At 41.9% G+C, this 20,963-nt stretch overlaps 1 protein-coding gene and 1 pseudogene across 1 annotated transcript in view; both read left to right on the forward strand.

Annotated features, from left to right (window-relative positions):
* Window positions 1-20,963, forward strand: part of RNF213 (ring finger protein 213) — a 141,026-nt gene that overhangs the window by 18,501 nt on the left and 101,562 nt on the right. Inside the window, exon 4 of the mRNA XM_066234648.1 lies at window positions 20,230-20,376. Coding sequence (XP_066090745.1) covers window positions 20,230-20,376 — 147 coding nt within the window. The remainder of the gene's footprint in view (window positions 1-20,229; window positions 20,377-20,963) is intronic.
* Window positions 12,860-12,964, forward strand: LOC136309820 (small nucleolar RNA SNORA28; annotated as a pseudogene).

The raw sequence follows: 20,963 nt of genomic DNA on the forward strand, positions 1-20,963 counted from the left end.
CGAGGAGCCATCCCCAGCCCCCGGGCCATCTTTGCTCCAGTGGAGCCTCTGCTGCGGGAGGGGAAGAGAGAGACAGAGAGGAAGGAGAGGGGGAGGGGTGGAGAAGCAGATGGGCGCTTCTCCTGTGTGCCCTGGCCGGGAATCGAACCCGGGACTTCTGCACGCCAGGCTGACGCTCTACCACTGAGCCAACCGGCCAGGGCCTATGCTGCCAGTTTTTATAGGGCTCAAGGGCTGTTAGTAATGGTGTAAGGGCAAGAGAAGAAAAGGAAAAAGCCCATACAGTTGCTCATGTAGCAGTGTGCGGGAGGTGGGAGGCCGGTTTGCAGGAATGTCTCCTCTGCAAGTTCTTCTGAGGTAGTGCAGGCCTAATCAGCACAGTCCTTTCTGGTGTCCTTGGTAAATCTTTAAGGTAAATCTTCAAGGCAGTAGGGGCAGCTGTCTCCCAGGAATAGCTGGGGTCATGATGCTACTGGGAACTTATACAAGAGAACTCCCTGCATTTCTTAGGCAACAAAATAAAGATAAAGGTTTGTGAACTAAGTTCCTAGTTATGTACAGGGCCTTAAATCCTTGCAAGAAGTTCTGTGACTCAGCCCTTACAAGAAATTATTATAATTTAACCCCTTACAGATGTATGTGTGGTGTGTAGTGTGTGTGAGAATATGTTGAGATGTGTGTCTGTGTATGTGATGTATACAGTATATGCGTGTTTGTGGTACATATATATATGAGGAGAAGCATGTATGTGGTATAGAAAGGGGGTGTAAATATGGGATATGTAAATTGGGTGTATTTTTGTGTGTGTATGAGGGGATATGTATGTGGAGTGTATATGTGTATTGGGGATGTGTGTGTGGTGTATAGTGTATGTGTGAATACATTGGGGTGTGTGTTTGTGTGTGGTGTGTGTGTATGTATGTTTAGAGTGTGTGTATTCAAGATGTTTGTGTTTGTGTGTGAGTGTATGTTCTTCGTCTTGGAGAGTAACCCACCCAGGGCCGATGGTCAGCTCTGAGCCTGGGCCCTGGGGGACTTTGGAAGCTTAGGTGAACTTGGGATGAGAACCAGGAACCACCATGAAGTGCACAGGACACTTAGCCCAGTAGGACTGGGATTTGGTTTTTGGGACTGAGGAAGTTTAAGGGCCTTTTGGAAGAAAAAATGGGGAAGAATTACCAAGAAAACAGTGAGCAAGAAAAGCTTGGAATGGGACTTGGTTGTGCTCGATCACACAAAGCTGTCCCAGAGCCATGGTCACGGAGACAGGAACTCCGGGGGAGATGGAGGCGCCAGAGCAGACAGCCTGAGGTGGAGTTTGATGTGTGCAAATATCTATCTGCTCTTGGTGGGGGGAAGGTTTTCTAGTAATGAACACAGAGGAAAAAGTATAAACAAAAGATTACTATGTGTGACATCAGGGAAATGATGGCATGAGAGATAATCCTGATCTCTCTCCTTGAAATTTCAATGAATTCTACAACTATATGCAGAGAAAACCCCCCAAGATGAACCTGAAATATACACACACCAGACAGACAAAAGTATGATTGCGTATGAAGGTGGGCCAAAGCTCAGAAGAATAAAAAAAATACTGGAGGACTGAGTCGTTCTCTTTCCTCAGGGACCTGAGGGAGGGAGGCACTGTTGCTGCAGGCTTTGTCTCAGACCTGGAGCAGGAAGGAGAGTCTGGGAGGAAGGAGCTGAAATAGGGGCAATGACCAAGAATGGAGAGGAGGGCCATTTCCCCACGTCTGCCTCACCGTGATTGCAGGGCTGGGCGACTACAGGCACTGGGCAAACACAAAGCTGGTGGCACGTTCCCAAGAACTACAGGTGAATAGCTTGTGGAGATCGGCCCACAGGGCACTGGGGCACGTGTCATCTGCCGGCTGTTCAGCCTTGTGACGCCAGACGTCCCTGATCTGAGAGTTCTACCACAGCTGCTCCTGAAGCTCAGGCCTTGGCTCGTGATGTGCAGCCTTGCCCTGCCCAGGGCTGTGCTTTGAGTGCTTAGAGTGGTATCAGAGGAGGAACTGGACTGTGTCACCCAGCCTCCTGGTCCCTTATTGCTCCTCTGGCTGTGAGAACAGCTGTGGTTGCGGACCCCCCCTCCACTAGATCTCCAGGCTGCTCTCTCCGGTGAGAGTTGGGGGGCACCTGGAGGCTTGATTCTCTGCTCTGTAGGGATGTGGAGAGAGCCCTGGAGGACCCCTGCTTGGCCATTCCTAAAGCCATAGAATTGCGAAGCCCTGGCAACAGGCCCTTCCTACCAATGCGAATGCCCTGCCTGCATCACTAGGAAGGCAACAGCAGAACACCCAAGAATCTTGCAGAGGCAAAGTTTGTAGTACAGCGCCCCCTGCCAGAAAAAAATAATTGTCTCTTGTTGGGGTTATTAAGAACACCACTTGCAAATACCATCAAGAAAAATAAATCAAATACAAGACAGAGATGTAGCTCGAATAGATAATGAAAAATCTCCAGGAAAAAAATCTCAATTACATGGAAACTTTGGAGGTTAGTGACAGAGAATTCGAAATTGAAGCTTTAAAAATATTCAATAAAATACAAGAAAACCCTGAAAGGCAATTTAGTGAACTCAAAAAGAACTTTATGAACAAAAAGAATACTTCTCCAAGGAAATTGAAACTATTAAAAAGAACCAAAGAGAGATGAAAAACTCAATACACAAATTGAAAAATGAGGTAACAAGCTTAGCCAATAGAATAGGCCAGATAGAGGAGTGAATCAGTGACATTGAAGAAAGGCAACTAGAGACACTACAGAGAGAAAAAGAAAGAGACTAATGAATTTTAAAAAAATGAGAAAGCCCTACAAGAATTGTCTGACTCCATCAGGAAGAGCAATATAAGAATAATGAGTATATCAGAAGAGGAAGAGAGGGAAAAGGGAATGGAGAACATATTAAAACAAATAATCGATGAGAACTTCCCAAACCTGTGGAAAGAGTTAGAACCTCAAATCCAAGAAGCAAACAGAACACCGAGTCACCTCATCCCAAACAGACCTAATCCAAGGCACATCAAAATGAAATGATCACAAATTAATGATAAAGAATCCTCAAGGCATCTAGAGAGAAGAAGAATATAACATATAAAGGAAGGCCCATTAGGTTATCATTAGATTTCTCAGCAGAAACTCTACAACCAGAAGAGAATGGACCCCAACATTTAAAGCACTGAAAGAGAAGAACTACTAGCCAAGAATACTATATCCATCAAAGCTATCCTTCAAATATGAAGGGGAAATGAAAACATTTACCGACATACAGAAGCTGAGGGAATTTATCACCAGAAAATCCTCACTACAGGAAATACTAAAGGGGGTTATCCGAACAGATACAGAGAACAAAACGAAACAAAATTACAAGTAAAAACTTTCTGACAAAATCACAATGAAAATAAGGATTATCTGTGATAACAATAACATAAAGGGGAGAGGATAAAGATCAGCAGTAACATAAGAGGATGGAGTGCAGAAGCATTCATGAAATAATGGACTCTAATAAACTTGATAATTTTTATTTTAATAACCTAATGGTAACCACCCCTGAAAATGCCACTACTGAAATACATAGCTTAAAAAAAGAAGAAACAGAAGATAGAACTGTGGAATAACACCAAAACAAAACAAAACAAAAACAAAAAAGAAGAACCAAACAAGACACAAAGCTGTCAGAAAGCAGTATATAAAATGGCAATAGGAAATCCTCATGTGTAAATAATTACACTAAATGTAAATGGGTTGAATTCACCAATAGAGACAGAGTAGCAGAGTGGACCAAGCAAAACCCAACAGTATGCTGTCTTCAAGAGATACATCTGGGCCTGACCAGGCGGTGGCGCAGTGGATAGAGCGTCGGACTGGGATGCAGAGGACCCAGGTTCAAGACCCCGAGGTCACCAGCTTGAGTGGGGCTCATCTGGTTTGAGGAAAAGCCCACCAGCTTGAACCCAAGGTCGCTGGCTCCAGCAAGGGGTTACTCGGTCTGCTGAAGGCCCGCGGTCAAGGCACATATGAGAAAGCAATCAATGAACAACTAAGGTGTTGCAATGCACAATGAAAAACTAATGATTGATGCTTCTCATCTCTCTCCATTCCTGTCTGTCTGTCCCTGTCTATCCCTCTCTCTGACTCACTCTCTGTCTCTGTAAAAAAAAAAAAAAAAAAATTAAAAAAAAAAAAAAAAAAAAAAAGAGATACATCTAAGTTACAAGGATAGAAATAGATTCAAGTAAGAGGATGGAAAATGATTCTCCAAGCAAATAAAATTAAAAGAAAAGCAGAAGTAGCTATACTCATATCTGACAATGCTGACTACAAGACAACAAAGGTAACCGGAGACAAGGGTGGACATTTCATAATGATAAAGGGAACACTGTATCAAGAGACATAACACTTCTTAATATATATATACAAACCAAGGAGCACCAAAACATATAAGACAGCTACTAACTGATATAAAGGTATAAATAAATAAAAATATAATCATACTTGGAGACCTCAATACACCATTGATGACTTTAGATTGTTCATCCAAACAAAATCAATAAAGAAATATAGGCCTTAAATGAAACACTAGAACAAATGGATATAATAGACATCTACAGGACATTGTATCCCTAAACATAAGAGTGTACATTTTTCTCCATTGTACACGAAACATTCTCAAGAATAGACCATATGCTGGGCCACAAAACTAACACCAACAAATTCAGAAAGATTGATATTATACCAAGCATATTCTCTGACCATAACTTTGAAACTAGAATTCAACTGCAAAAAAGAAGTAAACACACCCACAAAAATGTAGAAATTAAACAACATACTTCTAAAAAATGAATGGGTCATAGAAGAAATCAAAAGATATATACAGACAAATAAAAAGATATATACAGACAAATAAATGGGTATAGAAGGAAAATACCTCAACATAATAAAGGCCATTTACAACAAACATCATACTAAATGGTAAAAAACTGAAAACTTTTCTTCTAAAATCAGGAACAAGACAAGTCTGCCCACTCTCTTTACTCCTATTCAACGTAGTGCTGGAAGTTCTAGCCAGAGCAATCAGACAAGAGAAAGAAAAGGCATTCACATTGGGAAAGAAAAAGTAAAAGTTTCACTTTTTGCAGATAATATGATCCTGTATATAGGAAACCCCAAAGACTCCACAGAAAGGGTATTAGAAACAATAAACCAATACAGTAAGGTCACAGGATACAAAATTAATATACAGAAGTCTATTACTTTCTTATATGCTAACAATGAAACCTCAGAAAAAGAACTAAAAAAAATAATCCCTTTTACGGTTGCAAGAACAACAAAAAAACCCCTAGGAATAAACATAACAAAGAATGTAAAGGACCTATATACTGAAAACTACAAAGCATTATTATTATTATTATTATTATTATTATTTTATTATTCATTTTTAGAGAGGAGAAAGAGAGATAAGAGAGAGACAGAGAGAGAGAAGGGGGGAGGAGCTGGAAGCATCAACTCCCATATGTGCCTTGACCAGGCAAGCCCAGGGTTTTGAACCAGCAACCTCAGCATTTCCAGGTCAACGCTTTATCCACTGCACCACCACAGGTCAAGCAAGCATTATTATTATTATTATTATTATTATTATTGCATTTTTCCAAAGCTGGAAACGGGAAGGCAGTCAGACTCCCGCATGCACCCGACCAGGATCCACCCAGCATGCCCACCAGGGGGCGATGCTCTGCCCCTCTGGGGCGTCGCTCTGTTGCATCCAGAGCCATTCTAGCGCCTGAGGCAGAGGCCACAGAGCCATCCTCAGCTCCCAGGCCAACTTTGCTCCATTGGAGCCTTGGTTGTGGGAGGGGAAGAGAGAGAAAGAGAGGAAGGAGAGGGAGAAGGGTGGAGAAGCAGATGGGCGCTTCTCCTGTGTGCCCTGGCCAGGAATCGAACCCGGGACTCCTGCACGCCAGGCCGGCGCTCAACCACTGAGCCAACTGGCCAGGGCCCACAAAGCATTATTAAAGGAAATTGAAAAAGATACAATGAAATAGAAAAATATTCCTTGTTTATGGATAGGAAGAATAAATATAGTTAAAATGGCCATATTACCCAAGGCAATATACAAATTTAATGCAATTTCCATCAAAATTCCAATGTCATTTTTAAGGAAGTGGAACAAAAATCAGGTTTATATGTAACCATAAAAAACCTTAAATAAAAAAAACAAAACAAAACAAAAAAAACCCTTAAATAACCAAAGTAATCCTAAGGAAAAAAAATGAAGCTGGAGGCATTACAATACCTGACTTCAAACTATACTACAGAGCCACAGTAATCAAAACAGCATGGTATTAGCAAAAAAATAGACACACAGACTAATGGAACAGAATAGAGAACCCAGAAATAAAACCAGATATATATGGTCAAATCATCTTTGATAAAGGGGCCAAAAACACACAATGGAGAAAAGAAAGCCTCTTCAATAAACGGTGCTGGGAAAATTGGAAAGCCACATGCAAAAGAATGAAACCTGATTACAGTTTATCTCCTTGCACAAAAATTAATTCAAAATGGATCAAAGACCTAAATATAAGACCTGAAACAATAAATTACATAGAAGGAAACATAGGAACTAAACTCGTGGACCTTGGCCGTAAAGAACATTTTATGAATTTGACTCCAAAGGAAGGGAAGTAGAGGCAAAGATAAATGAATGGGACTACATCAGACTAAGAAGCTTTTGCTCAGCAAGAGAAACTGACAACAAAACAAACAGCCAACTAAATGAGAGATGATATTTTCAAAATATTCAAAGGACTCACAAAACTCAGCAACAAACAAAACAATCCAATAAAAAATGGGAAAAAGACATGAACAAACACTTCTCCCAAGAAGTAATACAAATGGCCAACAGATATATGTAAAAATGCTCATCTTCACTAGTTATTTGAGAAATGCAAATAAAAACTACAATGAGATATCATCTCACACCTGTTAGATTAGCTATTATCAACAAGACAGGTAACAACAAGTGTTGGAGAGGCTGTGGAGAAAAAGGAACCCTCATTCACTGTTGGTGAGAATGTAAAGTAGTACAACCATTATGGAAGAAAGTATGGTGGTTCCTCAAAAAATTAAGAATAACATTACCATCTGACCCAGTAATCCCTCTACTGGGTATATACCCCCAAAAGTCAAAACCATTGGTATGTAAAGACACATGCACCCCCATGTTCACTGCAGCATTGTTCACAGTGGCCAAGACATGGAAACAACTGAAATATCCTTCAATAAAGGATTGGATAAAGAAGATATGGTACAGGCCCTGGCCGGTTGGCTCAGTGGTAGAGCGTCGGCCTGGCGTGCATAAGTCCCAGGTTCGATTCCCGGCCAGGGCACACAGGAGAAGCGCCCATCTGCTTCTCCACCCCTCCCCCTCTCCTTCCTCTCTGTCTCTCTCTTCCCCTCCCGCAGCCGAGGCTCCATTGGAGCAAAGATGGCCCGGGCGCTGGGGATGGCTCCTTGACCTCTGCCCCAGGCGCTAGAGTGGCTCTGGTGTGACAGAGCAACGCCCCGGATGGGCAGAGCATCGCCCCCTGGTGGGCGTGCCAGGGGGATCCTGGTCGGGCACATGCGGGAGTCTGTCTGACTGCCTCCCTGTTTCCAGCTTCAGAAAAATACAAAAAAAAAAAAAAAAAAAAAAAAAGAAGATATGGTACATACATACTATGGAATGCTATTCAGCCATAAGAAATGATGACATCGGATCATTTACAACATCATGGGTGGTCCTTGATAACATTATACTGAGTGAAATTAGTACATCAGAGAAAGCTAAGAACTGTATGATTCCAGACATAGGTGGGACACAAAATTAAGACTCATGGATATAGATAAAAGTGCAGTGGTTACCAGGGGGAAGGGAAGGAGGGGGGTGAGGGGAAGTGGAGGGACTTAAAGAGAAACAAAAATATAGAGTGACAGAAGATGATTTGACTTTAGGTGATAGATATATAGCATAATCGATTACCCAAATGATGTGAAGATGTTTTCTCTAAATATGTATTTTGGCTGACCAATGTCACCCTGTTAAATTGTCTAAATAAATTTTAAAAAAGATTACTACATTTGGCTCTCAAAAAAGTCTTAAAAGAACTAAAAGCCTCATATAATATGATCAGAACACATGAAGGGCAGACTGTATAGGAAAGATATAGAGAGAATATTTGGCTTTCCATAGAAATATTTTTTAGCAAAGGGTGAGTCACCTCCCTATATTAAAAGCTCTTAGGAAGCAAGTAGAAAATGATAGCCAACCCAATAGACAAATGGGCCGATTAGAGTATAGTCCACGGTGGAGAAGACACAGTGGCCAGTAAACATGTAAGTTCCACTTCTGCTGTCACAATGCTGAAAACTCACAAAGCTGCAAAACAGTATGTACTACCTTCACGTTAAAGCAGGGGTCGGGAACCTATGGCTCGCGAGCCAGATGCGGCTCTTTTGATGGCTGCATCTGGCTCGCAGACAAATCTTAATTAAAAAAAAAAAAAGTTAAAAATATAAAACATTCTTGCCTGACCAGGCGGTGGCGCAGTAGATAGAGCGTCGGACTGGGATGCAGAAGACCCAGGTTCGAGACCCTGAGGTCACCAGCTTGAGTGCGGGCTCATCTGGTTTGAGCAAAAGCTCACCAGCTTGGACCCAAGGTTGCTGGCTTGAGCAAGGGGTTACTCAGTCTGCTGAAGGCCCGCAGTCAAGGCACATATGAGAAAGCAATCAATGAACAACTAAGATGTCACAATGAAAAACTGATGATTGATGCTTCTCATCTGTCTCTGTTCCCATCTGTCTGTCCCTATCTATCCCTCTCTCTGACTCTCTCTCTCTGTCTCTGTAAAAAATAAAAATAAATAAATAAAACATTCTCATGTATTACAATCCATTCATTTCCTAATGCTCATGTTCATGGTTGTGGGTGGCTGTAGCCAATCATAGCTGTCCTCCAGGACAACACCAAATTTTTATTGGATAATGCATTAATGTACATGGGTCGTTGTATGGCTCTCACGGAATTACATTTTAAAATATGTGGTATTCATGGCTCTCTCAGCTGTTGTGAGTTGGGGGCGCAGAGAGAGAGATCAGCAGACGAAATCATCAAGGACTAGCAAAGGACCACCGCTCGCTCAGGCAAATGGCGCCAAGTTTGCGCTGTGTCCTGTTTTTATTCACAAGACTTCAAAAAGCTTGTTTACTGAGAAACATCAAGCGTAACTTTTACTTAAAGATATATGGAGTACACCTGCAAGATAGCTTAGTAACAACATAATATCAAAAGGCATTAATTGCTATTGCTTCTATGGTTTCCACAACTTGCCTCTCTTTATCTCAAGGGATAACCTTGGAAGGTACAGAAATCGTATGAGAATGTTTTACTGAGAAAAAGCCCAGCATAGACCTGTTTCAGTGATCCGCCTTCAAGTCACAAAACAATTCTCTTGGCAAAACATTCTTTTCTTGTTGTCTGTGTTCCCAATCAAGGCCATGCAATGGGTTATTCCACTACATTTCCCCCTTTTTGTTTATGCTGAATGTTATGAAGCACCACAGTAAATACAGCCTTCTGTCGTTCATCCCTTATTCCTGTTGCTTTGATTTTCGACAGACTACATATAAAAAAAACATAGAATTAATATTATTATAAAAAGTCCTACAGTGGATCCCCAAAATCCTTTAATATATTCAATAGGATTTAATTGCGATAAATTATCCATTAATCCCTTCAATATAGGTTGACATGTTAGAATTTCTAATTTTCTTTGAAAAGCTTCATGAATATGTCTTTGTAATTTAATGATTTCTTTAGTTATACTATCATTATTTAACAAATGCTTTTTAACATTTTCCTAATGGAAATAAGTATGATTTTAAGAAATAGGGGTAACACAAAAAGTAGTTACATTCTAATCACATCTTAGCTTAATTTGTCTTTGCAGGCCAACAATTTGATCTTTTAAAATAATTATAGTGTGTTCTAAATTATTAACTTTAGTATTAATGTTACTATCTATATGTTATTGAGAAGTCCACAGTTGTTTAGACTCTTCATGCCATTTTTGCACAAAGTCCACAGTCTGTATGCTTTGATGTAATGTAACTCCAGATACAGCAGCCGTGGTGGTTACAGCTATTAGTCCCACAATAATGGTGATGATCAGTCCAACTAGTCTCTTGGTTCACTTCAAGGACTTAATAAGATGTTGTAACAGCATCATGGAAGGGGAACCCTGCCACATCCGATGCATCTGTAGTGGAATCTAGACTCCTGTTCAGGTTCTTAAAATGTAAAGACTTTGATTATTTTTATTATTTTTATTTTTTAATTTTATTTTATTTTATTCATTTTAGAGAGGAGAGAGAGAGGGAGACAGAGAGAGAGGAGAGAGAGACGGGGGGAGGAGCTGGAAGCATCAACTCCCATATGTGCCTTGACCAGGCAAGCCCAGGGTTTCGAACCGGCGACCTCAGCATTTCCAGGTCGACGCTTTATCCACTGCGCCACCACAGGTCAGGCCAAGACTTTGACTATTTTTATTTAAAAGAATAGAAGAGTTAATATATGTATAAAAAGCATACTTACTGCAAGTTATTGAATAATTTTCAGTTGTCCATTTGGTTTCACCTATAACAAACATATAAGGCAATCTAACACAAGCAGATATGAAATGTGTTTCATTTTTCTTAAATATTAACATAATATGATTAGAAGGATAATTTCTCCACATTTTTCCTTTCTATGCTGACATATGTTTAAGTGCCATGGCTACTTTCCACAAATGATATTGTATAGGACCAAATTTTATATGAGGAGCTTGAGGTGACATCCCTCCTCTATGCCATATGATAGTATGATTACCTCGATCACCAGCTGTAATTAAACCATTGTTCTTAAGCCACCTTAAATCAGCACCCTGCCCTTTAACTTGGGCAGAGCTATAAGGGCTTTATTCTATAATGTTTTATGTACAGATGTATTACTTTTAAATCTATATCCTTGTAACAAACATGGCGGGTTTTTTATAACCTCCTTTACTGTTATCTTTGACAATAGAGAGCCAAGCTTGAGCTTCTATGTTTAAACAATGTGGCTCATGTCCTATACATATAAGTAATCCCTCAACTCCTGTTGTATAATTTTCTAATTTCATGCCTCCTTCCGAAGGTGCTAAGGGACCTCTATCATTAAAAGGTCCTGGAAGCCAATTAGAGTCATTAACAAAAATAGGAAAGGCACTATTTTCCTAATGAATAGCTTTACTTAATGGAGGATTAGGAACATATGCCTAATAACTAAAATTTTCAGCTCTACTTACCGGAATTGTTACCAAAGCAATCATTGCTAAAAACAGGTTAGTAGCATTTTTTTTTCTAGTAGCTTGTAGCATATTTTTTTTACCATTAACGATCAGTTTTTTAAGTTAACCCCAACTTGGTATTTTAGCCTTTTCAATACCAAGCAGCAGCACCTTTAAGATTTTTCTTTTGAAATTCATTTCTCATCAATGGGCAGATATGGAAAGAATCTATTGTTCTTATACATGTTGTTAGTTTAATTCTGCAAGCAGGACTCCAAAGGACTTCACCGGATTCTGCAATGACACAAGCAAACCCTCTTCCCCAATGTTGCACTACACTAGGTGCCTATTGATTCAACTCACTTTTATAATGTATAGGTTGATTAATCTTAGAACTGTTACTTTTCATCTAATGTCTGCAGCAGTCAAATTATCTTCTCCTGTATTTAAGAAATTTTAAAGTAAATAAAGCTTTGTGTAACATAATTCTAGGGAATAATCTCCTTTCTTCTCCCCCCTTTTGTTTAAGTAACATTTTTTAGAGTGCAGTTACTGCGTTCAATAATTGCTTGTTCTTGTGGGTTATATGGAATTCTAGTAGAATGTTTCATATTCTAAAATGCTAAGAATTGTTGAAATTTAGTAGATGTATAGGCAGGACTATTGTCAGTTTTAATTGCTTTAGGAATGCCTATAACATTAAAAGCTTCAATAAGATGTTGAATGACACAATTAGCCTTTTCTCTAGGCAAAGGTGTGGCCTATCGAAAGGAAGAATAAATATTAATAAAACCGTACATAAGATAGTTTTTTTTTAAAGAAGGAATATGAGTAATATTTATTTGTTATAGGTTATTGTGTTGTCCTCTAGGATTCATTTTTCTTGGTAATGGAGGAGTATTTATAATACTATATTGAGGACAGTTTCTAACAATATTCTGAGCTTCTCGCTAGGTTATTTTTGTATTAAATCTTTTTTATTTGTATGAGTCTGTATGAAATTTAATAGCTATTTTTATTGATTTAATAAGTAGTTGATCAACTTCATTATCTGTAGTAGACATAGGTCCTGGTAAAGCTGTATGAGAACAAATGTGAGTTATATAGATAGGCAAATTTTATTCCTACAATAAAAGTTGTAACTCTTGAAACAATTTGTGCAATCTAGAACTATTATTTGAAATATAAAGTTTTTATAAGTTTAATTGTATGTTCTACATATTGTGAATCAGTAACAATGTTAATAGGACAGGATGTTTGAATTTTGTTTTTAATTACAATCAAACTATACTGATTTAAGGTTTCAGAAGCATTTTAAGGATGACTGAAAGTTCAGCATTATTTTTATAAGCTATTAATACGTCATTTATATAGTGGATTATTAAAGATTGAGGATATTTTTAACAAATTTTTTCTAAAGGTTGATTTACATAATGTTGATACAGTGTCGGGCTATTCAACATTGCTTATTTAAGTAATATAAACTGATGCAAAACTGTCTGACACAATTTGAGCTTGCTATACTAACAAAGTCTAACCTATTCGGGTACTCTCTCCTCTATGAGACAAACCTTTATATAGACTTAGACAATGTTCCAGCTGTTGGCTAAAATGTAGTTGAGCTTACTCTTACTCAAGTTCATGAATGGTGGAAGAAGATCATGAATGCCAACCCTCACTATTGGGTCTTCTGAATCATCACTTTGTCTTGAGCTTACCCAAGAATTAATACCGGTAGCATTTTGGGACATATCCTTAACCTGGGATTCTTCTATGAAATATAGTGAATGGATTTAGTCTGTGAGTCCTCTGGGAATTTTAGGTAGCACCATGTTTGTGGTTTTCTGAGAAGGGAGTTCAGAAAGCAAAAGGGCAGGGTTTTAAATGTTCATGATGGGTGATGAGGGAGGTATAAAATAAGCCATGGTACTTAACTGACCTTTTTTGTTTCCTGGTAGAAAAAAAAAAAAAAAAGTAATATAAACTTAGAATAGTTTATTGTTATAGACACAACAGCTAGCATTGCTAGAAACAGAGTCAATGATGTTTTTTGAAGTCTTAGTCTTTTTTTTAAAATAAATTTTTATTAATGTTAATGGGATGACATTAATAAATCAGGGTACATATATTCAAAGAAACATGTCTAGGTTATCTTGTCATTAAATTATGTTGCATACCCCTCGCCCATAGTCAGATTGTCCTCCGTGACCCTCTATCTAGTTCTCTGTGCCCCTCCCCCTCCCCCTAACTCTCTCCCTCCCTCCCTTCTATGTCCTCCCTCCCCCCACCCCTGGTAACCACCACACTCTTGTCCATGTCTCTTAGTCTCGTTTTTATGTTCCACCAATGTATGGAATCATGTAGTTCTTGTTTTTTTCTGATTTACTTATTTCACTTCTTATAATGTTATCAAGATCCCACCATTCCTGACCTGTGGTGGCGCAGTGGATAAAGCGTCAACCTGGAAATGCTGAGGTCGCCGGTTTGAAACCCTGGGCTTGCCTGGTCAAGGCACATATGGGAGTTGATGCTTCCAGCTCCTCCCCCCTTCTCTCTCTGTCTCTCCTCTCTCTCTCTCTCTCCCTCTCCTCTCTAAAAAAAATGAATAAAACAAAACAAAACAAGATCCCACCATTTTGCTGTAAATGATCTGATGTCATCATTTCTTATGGCTGAGTAGTATTCCATAGTGTATATGTGCCACATCTTCTTTATCCAGTTGAAGTCTTAGTCTTAATTAAAAAAATTTTTGCCTCCTAGGTAAGTTTATTTAATTATCAAATTTCCCTTTTTTTAATTTCCAACTTATGTTGAGGCTTCAATTTTCTGGAGTCTCTTGTATTGTTAAGTCTATTTCAGGGCATCAGAGGAACTAAATTCCCACTTTCCTTGGTGCCTCTTTTTCAGGATGTGGCCTTACAAGCAGCCAACTGCCTGAAGCAGCTTGAGATAAATTCTTTAAAATGACTTAATTTTACTTAATTCCTTAGTTTTACAGATTTGAGCATATTTTTTACACAAAAATAAGACAAATTTTCACCACAGAAACACAAGTATAACATATAACTTTAATCCTAATACTTGAATTCTTATTTGATCTCAAACTTTGAAAATACCTTATAATGTATTAACCAAATTAGCAAGTCTTAAGGATCCATATTCTATTTAATTTAAATTTAAATGAGCACTCCTTATAATTTCTAATTTTAAAGCAAAAAATATATGGATAAAACTATTTTTCCAGTATAAAAGCTGGCATTTTTTATCTTTGTATGTAAACAATTCAGGCCTTAAAAATCACATTTTAGACAACATCAAACAAAAACTAAACAAATTAGAATCAGACAAACCAGACCAGACAAACCAAAGAGAAACCCGGGATTTCAGAGCACAGTCAGACTAGAAAGATGCCTGCCTGATTTTAATCAGGGCATTTTCTGACAGAGGGACTGACGATGGATGAGACTAAACAAAATTTCCCCAAGAAAATTCTCTTGGCAGCTGCTGGGATATTTTCTATAGTCAGATCCAACACATGTACCCTGCCTCAGTTTCCAGGCAAAGAATAAGAAAGAAACAAAATGATAGCTCAGAGGATTGTAGCTAAAACACCAAAGAAAATTAGTATTTATTTATTATTACAAAGACTGGAGAATTCTAAGGACTTCATGATTCTTCTATATGTCCCAATTCTAATTGAATTTGTACCAACTGCCTGACCTGTGGTGGCGCAGTGGATAAAGCGTCGACCTGGAATGCTGAGGTCGCCGGTTCGAAACCCTGGGCTTGCCTGGTCAAGGCACATATGGGAGTTGATGCTTCCAGCTCCTCCCCCCTTCTCTCTCTCTCTCTCTCTGTCTTTCCCTCTCCTCTCTAAAATGAATAAATAAAAAAAAATGCTCAGCAGAATTTGTACCAACTGATATAAAGCTCTAAGCTTTTCTTCCTTTTCTCCAACTCCATGAATTTGCATCCAGGCTTTAAGACAAGCAATCTAATCTGAGCTATAACAGCATCAGTATAACCAGTTTGTTGTCCTACAGCTGCATTAGCGTCAACGCTGATGAGCATTTCAAAAGTAGCTCCCGGGGGATTATTTCTGGCATTGCGAGATATTTGAAGAGCCTCCTCTCTCCAAGATTTGAACTGTAAATATTGTCCGGGTTCCAAAACCGTACTAGCAAGTAAATCCCAATCCAAAGGAATCATTAAATGATCATTACAATAGGAATAGATAAGACCTTGAACATATGAGGACTGAGGTCCATATGTAGCAACAGATTGTTTGATTAGCTTTAAGAAAGTAAATTCAGTTTGGTGAAATTGGATATTATGCCCTCCCCCAGGATCTGGAGCATTACGAGCAAAAGGCTGTCGAATAATTGGGAAAATAGATGCAGAAAAATTACTAGAATTAGATTCTAAATCACCATGACGTACAAGCACCTGTTGCATTTCAGAGATTTCAGGGAGTTGAAAAATCCTTCCCCTGCCAGTACCAGTTAATTTTTTACCTTGAATTGGAGGAGCCGTAGGCTCACATATATCTTGCTTTTGAACAGGATAAGCAGTATACTGATTTCCATTCTCCTGTTGTTCCAGTGTAAATTGTAGTTTACTTAATAAATGTTTTAGACAGGCAACATCATCCATAGGGGCTCCCTCATTTTTTAACAAAGAGGGATGAAAGCCTGTGGATGGCTGAATTTCATTAACATTATCAGTAACTTCAGAAGCAGAGACAGTATTGTCCAAGTCACTATTCTGTTCACTCTGTGCTGAATCAAATTCTTCAGGCTCATTAAAAATAAGCTCACTCAAGTCTTTTTTTTTTTTTTTGTATTTTTCTGAAGCTGGAAACGGGGAGAGACGGTCAGACAGACTCCCACATGCGCCCGACCGGGATCCACCCGGCACGCCCACCAGGGGCGATGCTCTGCCCACCAGGGGGCGATGCTCTGCCCCTCCGGGGCGTCGCTGTGCCGCGACCAGAGCCACTCTAGCACCTGGGGCAGAGGCCAAGGAGCCATCCCCAGCGCCCGGGCCATCTTTGCTCCAATGGAGCCTTGGCTGCGGGAGGGGAAAAGAGAGGCAGAGAGGAAGGGGGGGGAGTGGAGAAGCAAATGGGCGCCTCTCCTGTGTACCCTGGCCAGGAATCGAACCCGGGTTCCCCGCACGCCAGGCCGACGCTCTACCGCTGAGCCAACCGGCCAGGTCACTCAAGTCTTTAACAGAATCTCCATTGCTATTGCTTCTATGGTTTCCACAACATTCCTCTCCTTATCTCAAGGGATAACCTTGGAAGGTACAGAAATCTTATGAGAATGTTTTACTGAGAAAAAGCCCAGAACTGCCTTCAGTCACATAGACCTTTTTCAGGTCACTCAAGTCTTTAACAGACTCTCCATCCCTTGATTGCAAAGGGCTGTAGCAATAAGATTATAAGCAGCCCACATTGCAGCATCAAGTGGATCTCTGTGCTGATGAACATAGCTTAAAGATTTTCCTACTTGTTGCCAAACATTCAAATTCAATTGATTATAATGTTCAGGAGTATACCAATAACAGTGTTCCTGAATAGCATTTAAAAGACGTAACAAAACCTTGTCTTTTATCTTAATCCCTGATCCTCTTGAGAGGGATTTTAAAACTTGTACATAATTGTCCAATAATGAATGGGAATTTCCCATGACTTTGCTAGTTACCCGAAAGTTTTGTGTACACAGCGCGTCCAACTTACCCTTTTGGGGTTCTACCTGTTCCCAATCTCTTCTTAAGGCCCCACGTTGGGCGCCAAATGTTGTGAGTCGGGGGTGCAGAGAGAGAGAGATCAGCAGATGAAATCATCAAGGACTAGCAAAGGACCATCGCTCACTCAAGCAAATGGCCTCGAGTTTGTGCTGTGTCCTATTTTTATTCACAAGACTTCAAAAAGCTTGTTTACTGAGAAATTGGCATAACATCAAGTGTAACTTTTACTTAAAGATATATGGAGTGCACCTGCAAGATAGCTTAGTAACAACATAATATCAAAAGGCATTAATTGCTATTGCTTCTATGGTTTCCACAACATTCCTCTCCTTATCTCAAGGGATAACCTTGGAAGGTACAGAAATCTTATGAGAATGTTTTACTGAGAAAAAGCCCAGCAACTGCCTTCAGTCACATAGACCTTTTTCAGTGACCTGCCTTCAAGTCACAAAACAATTCTCTTGGCAAAACATTCTTCTCTTGTTGGCTGTGTTTCCATCCAAGGCTATGCAATGGGTTATTCCACTACACTCAGCCATAAAGGTTCCCAACCCCTGGTTAAAGCATTGATTGGAGGTCAGGTTTGGCAGCGATGGGGCGAGGTTTCAGGACCACCCATCGGGTGGGTGTCCTTCGACCTGCTCTTCTGAGTCTGGTTTCATTGTAAGGAAATGGCTTCAGCAAGGGTGTTATCTCCACCTTAGGCTTTCGTGTCTGGCCGGAAGTTCTGGCACAGGCCACACCATTGGCCTCATCTTTATGGCAGAACACATTGTGGCCTCTAACTGTTATTTTCCCTCAAAGATTAACGAGTTGAGGACATTCTTGCCATTGAATTAGATAGATACTTAAAGAGATTTTTAAAATATGCAATAGGGTCATAGCAGTGGAAATGATCAAGAAGGGAACTCCCAGGGCCTGGCCCTCCACAGAGTTGCTGGAAAGCAAGAACTAAACTGAGTAAACTAGATTGGGATTCTGAACAAGAGCCCAAGGTTTCCAGTGACCCAGTGACTGCAGAAGCAATAAAGGGCGCTGCCTGAGGTGGGGGCTGTGGGGTTCAGCCCTCTGGCCTGATGGGGTCTGAAGGTGGCCTTGGGGTGGGTCTTAGTTCTTGAGGGAATAGGGCAGACCTTGCCCCCAAGGAGTGCTGTTTGTCTGTTCTGACCTGCCTGGGATTCCCTGTGGCATTGACCTGGGAACTGGGTTGGGCAGCCAAGCAGAGGGTGTGCCTGGATACCGTTGTAGGCGAATATAGAAGCTGCAGCTGCCTGGATGGACAGGTCCAGGGGGGCAAGTGGACAATGCAGGAAGCCAGGGCTGAAAAGCGGGGAGAGTTCCTGTGGGAGGAGGGTGTTGAAAAGGTTCCCACAGTAAACTGGGCATCTAAGAAAGCTGCAGGAGTGCCCGGCCCTCTCCGGCAAGGGAGTGCAGTCACTGCTTGCTGGGGACGGGTGATGAGAATGTGTGAAGCAGACAGAACGGTCGCACGGATTGTGCTGTGAACTGAGGAGTGCATTTTTAACACAGTTAATTTTATGTTGTGTGCGTTTCCACTTCAGCATAAGAAAGCGATGGAAGGTACTGTCGCAGAAGGGTTTTTAAAAAATGCTTAAATGTTACACGAAGAGAAGCGAATGAAGTGGACAAATGCCTGCTGGTGGGTTTGCCTCTGGTGATTAGCTCACAGGCGCTTCAGGGGTTGTTCCCAGCCACTAGATCAACCCTCCATTATCCCCCTGGTCAGAGAGGTGTGTGAGGTGTTGAGCCCTGGACTTTCACCTGGCTGTGATGCCAGAATGGTGGCCGGATCACATGCCAGGGAACCAGGGGGAAAGGCCCCAGAACGATGAACAGGCCACGAGAGTGGGCTCATCCCCAGCCACCAAGTAAGAGGTCCTTTGCCCAGCGTCGTGGGGTGTGTGCAGGGTATGGCGGTCACCAGGGCGGGTAGGGAGCTGCCAGCACATCTGTTGCCTGGGCTGACTATCTCCCTGCCTTTTCTTCGGTGGCCCTTTGATGCTGACGCTCTGGGAGCCTTGGCTGCTTCTTGCTTCCTCCCCAGCAGCAGTTGGATTTGTTCTCCCCTGCAGTAGCTTCCGCCAACCAGGAAGTGGGATAGAAGGTGCCCAGTGACCCCATGCTTATTTTCTCAGCTTCCTGCCCCCAGCTGGTGGAGATCAGCCACCTGGGTTCCTGGCCCTGATCAGGATGGGCTCTGGGCCTGGGCATGGCCCATGCACTCTGCTCTGCCTCACCCACTGGCTGGTCCAAATGCCCCTTGCAGAAATACCAATTGTCGCCTTCCCTAGCACTTGGTCCAGAGGCCCAGAGGCTCTTGGCCTTTCTGGTTGCTGTTCCTCCTGAAGGCAGTGCCTGGGAGGCCCACGTGTCCCACACGCCCCAGTCCTCTCTGGTGAGGCCAAGACCAGACCCCACACCGAAGGCCTCACGTCTCTCTTCTTGTCCATGGCAGCTGCCACTGGGCCTCAGTTCTGGGCCCAAGTTTTCTAATTGCTTGGCCCCGCCCCACTGTCCTGCAACATGGCCTGGGGCACACTTGCTAGCCCTTCTGCGCCTCACTGTCTTCCTTAGGAAAATGAGGCTGGTGGGAGGAAGAGATGGGTCCCCCCGGGCAGTGCCAACTCTGTGCTGCCCAAAGTGTGCCATTCACAGGGGTGGCCGCTGCTCTGCGCTTCTCCAGTTCCCAATAGTCCTGGACTGGCTCTGTCTTAACTACTGGCTACCTAGTTCTCCTGGGAGCATCTGCATAGCCGCATCCTTGTGGGAAGCACTAGCCCAGACCTGGGGTGGAGGCCAGCAAGAGCTAGGACCGGGGTTTCTTTGCGCCCCGGACCCGGGGAAGTGAGGTGTGCCAGCTCATACGGTAACAGCTCTGGCATGGGCACTTCTCTACATGGAGTGGCTCGGCCCACCTGCAGGGGTCATTTCAGGGTTTCCTAACCCTGAGGGCCTTCTGCTTGCTGGCCTGGATGGCGGGGGCTGGCAAGCTAGCTGGGCCCGCAGTTGGGGTCCACCAGTGCTCTGCAGGAGGGGCCTCTGCTCCACCTGCCTGGTCTGAATGAAGGATGTCCTGTTTCAACAGGGAGTTGCGTCAGAGGTTTTTGTAGATGCAGTTGCCTGCCCATCTGATGAGCTAAAGGCTGCTAATTACCTTCCCAGCAAACGAAGAAAAGAGGACCCAACCCTGGTTGAGGTGGCTGATGTGTTGTTCTCTGCAGACCCTGAGCAGGTAGTTGGCATAAGTTATGGGACCTGGCACCTCCCGCTTGGCTCTGCACCTGCATGTGAATCTGGCATCCCTGACAAGGAGGCAGGCTGGCGGGCTCCTTGCCCCTCCCTGGGCTGGGCCAGGGCCATGCTTTTGGGTTTTGGCTCTTGTGACCAAGGACGATCTGCTAACATTAAATTTCAACCTTTATTGTGTGTCATTCCCTCCCCCCCCAATCTTCTGTCCATCCTTCTATTCTGGTGAAACTATCTCCTTTCAGATGTGGGGAGACTTACCTGTCAAAAGTGCCACCAGCTGTACAAGATGCTCTTTATGGCAAAGGGCAGGGGCCCAGGTCCTCTGTGAGGGCCAAGAGCCCTCCAAGATGCCTGTCACTGTCACTTGCACCTGAGGTTCTAGACCCAGGTTTTAAGCATCTGTGCTGTGGTGGTGTAGCTGAGCTGAGTCTCTAGTTTGTGGAAGTTCAAATCCCAACTTGGTTCATTTTCTGTAGCATTTGTATTATGGCTGTGTTTACAAATAATATAAAAAACGAAACTAGCCTGACCAGACGGTGGCGCAGTGGATAGAGCGTCGGACTGGGATGC

This window comes from Saccopteryx bilineata, chromosome 6 (genome assembly GCF_036850765.1).
Source record: "Saccopteryx bilineata isolate mSacBil1 chromosome 6, mSacBil1_pri_phased_curated, whole genome shotgun sequence".
Lineage (NCBI taxonomy): Eukaryota > Metazoa > Chordata > Mammalia > Chiroptera > Emballonuridae > Saccopteryx > Saccopteryx bilineata.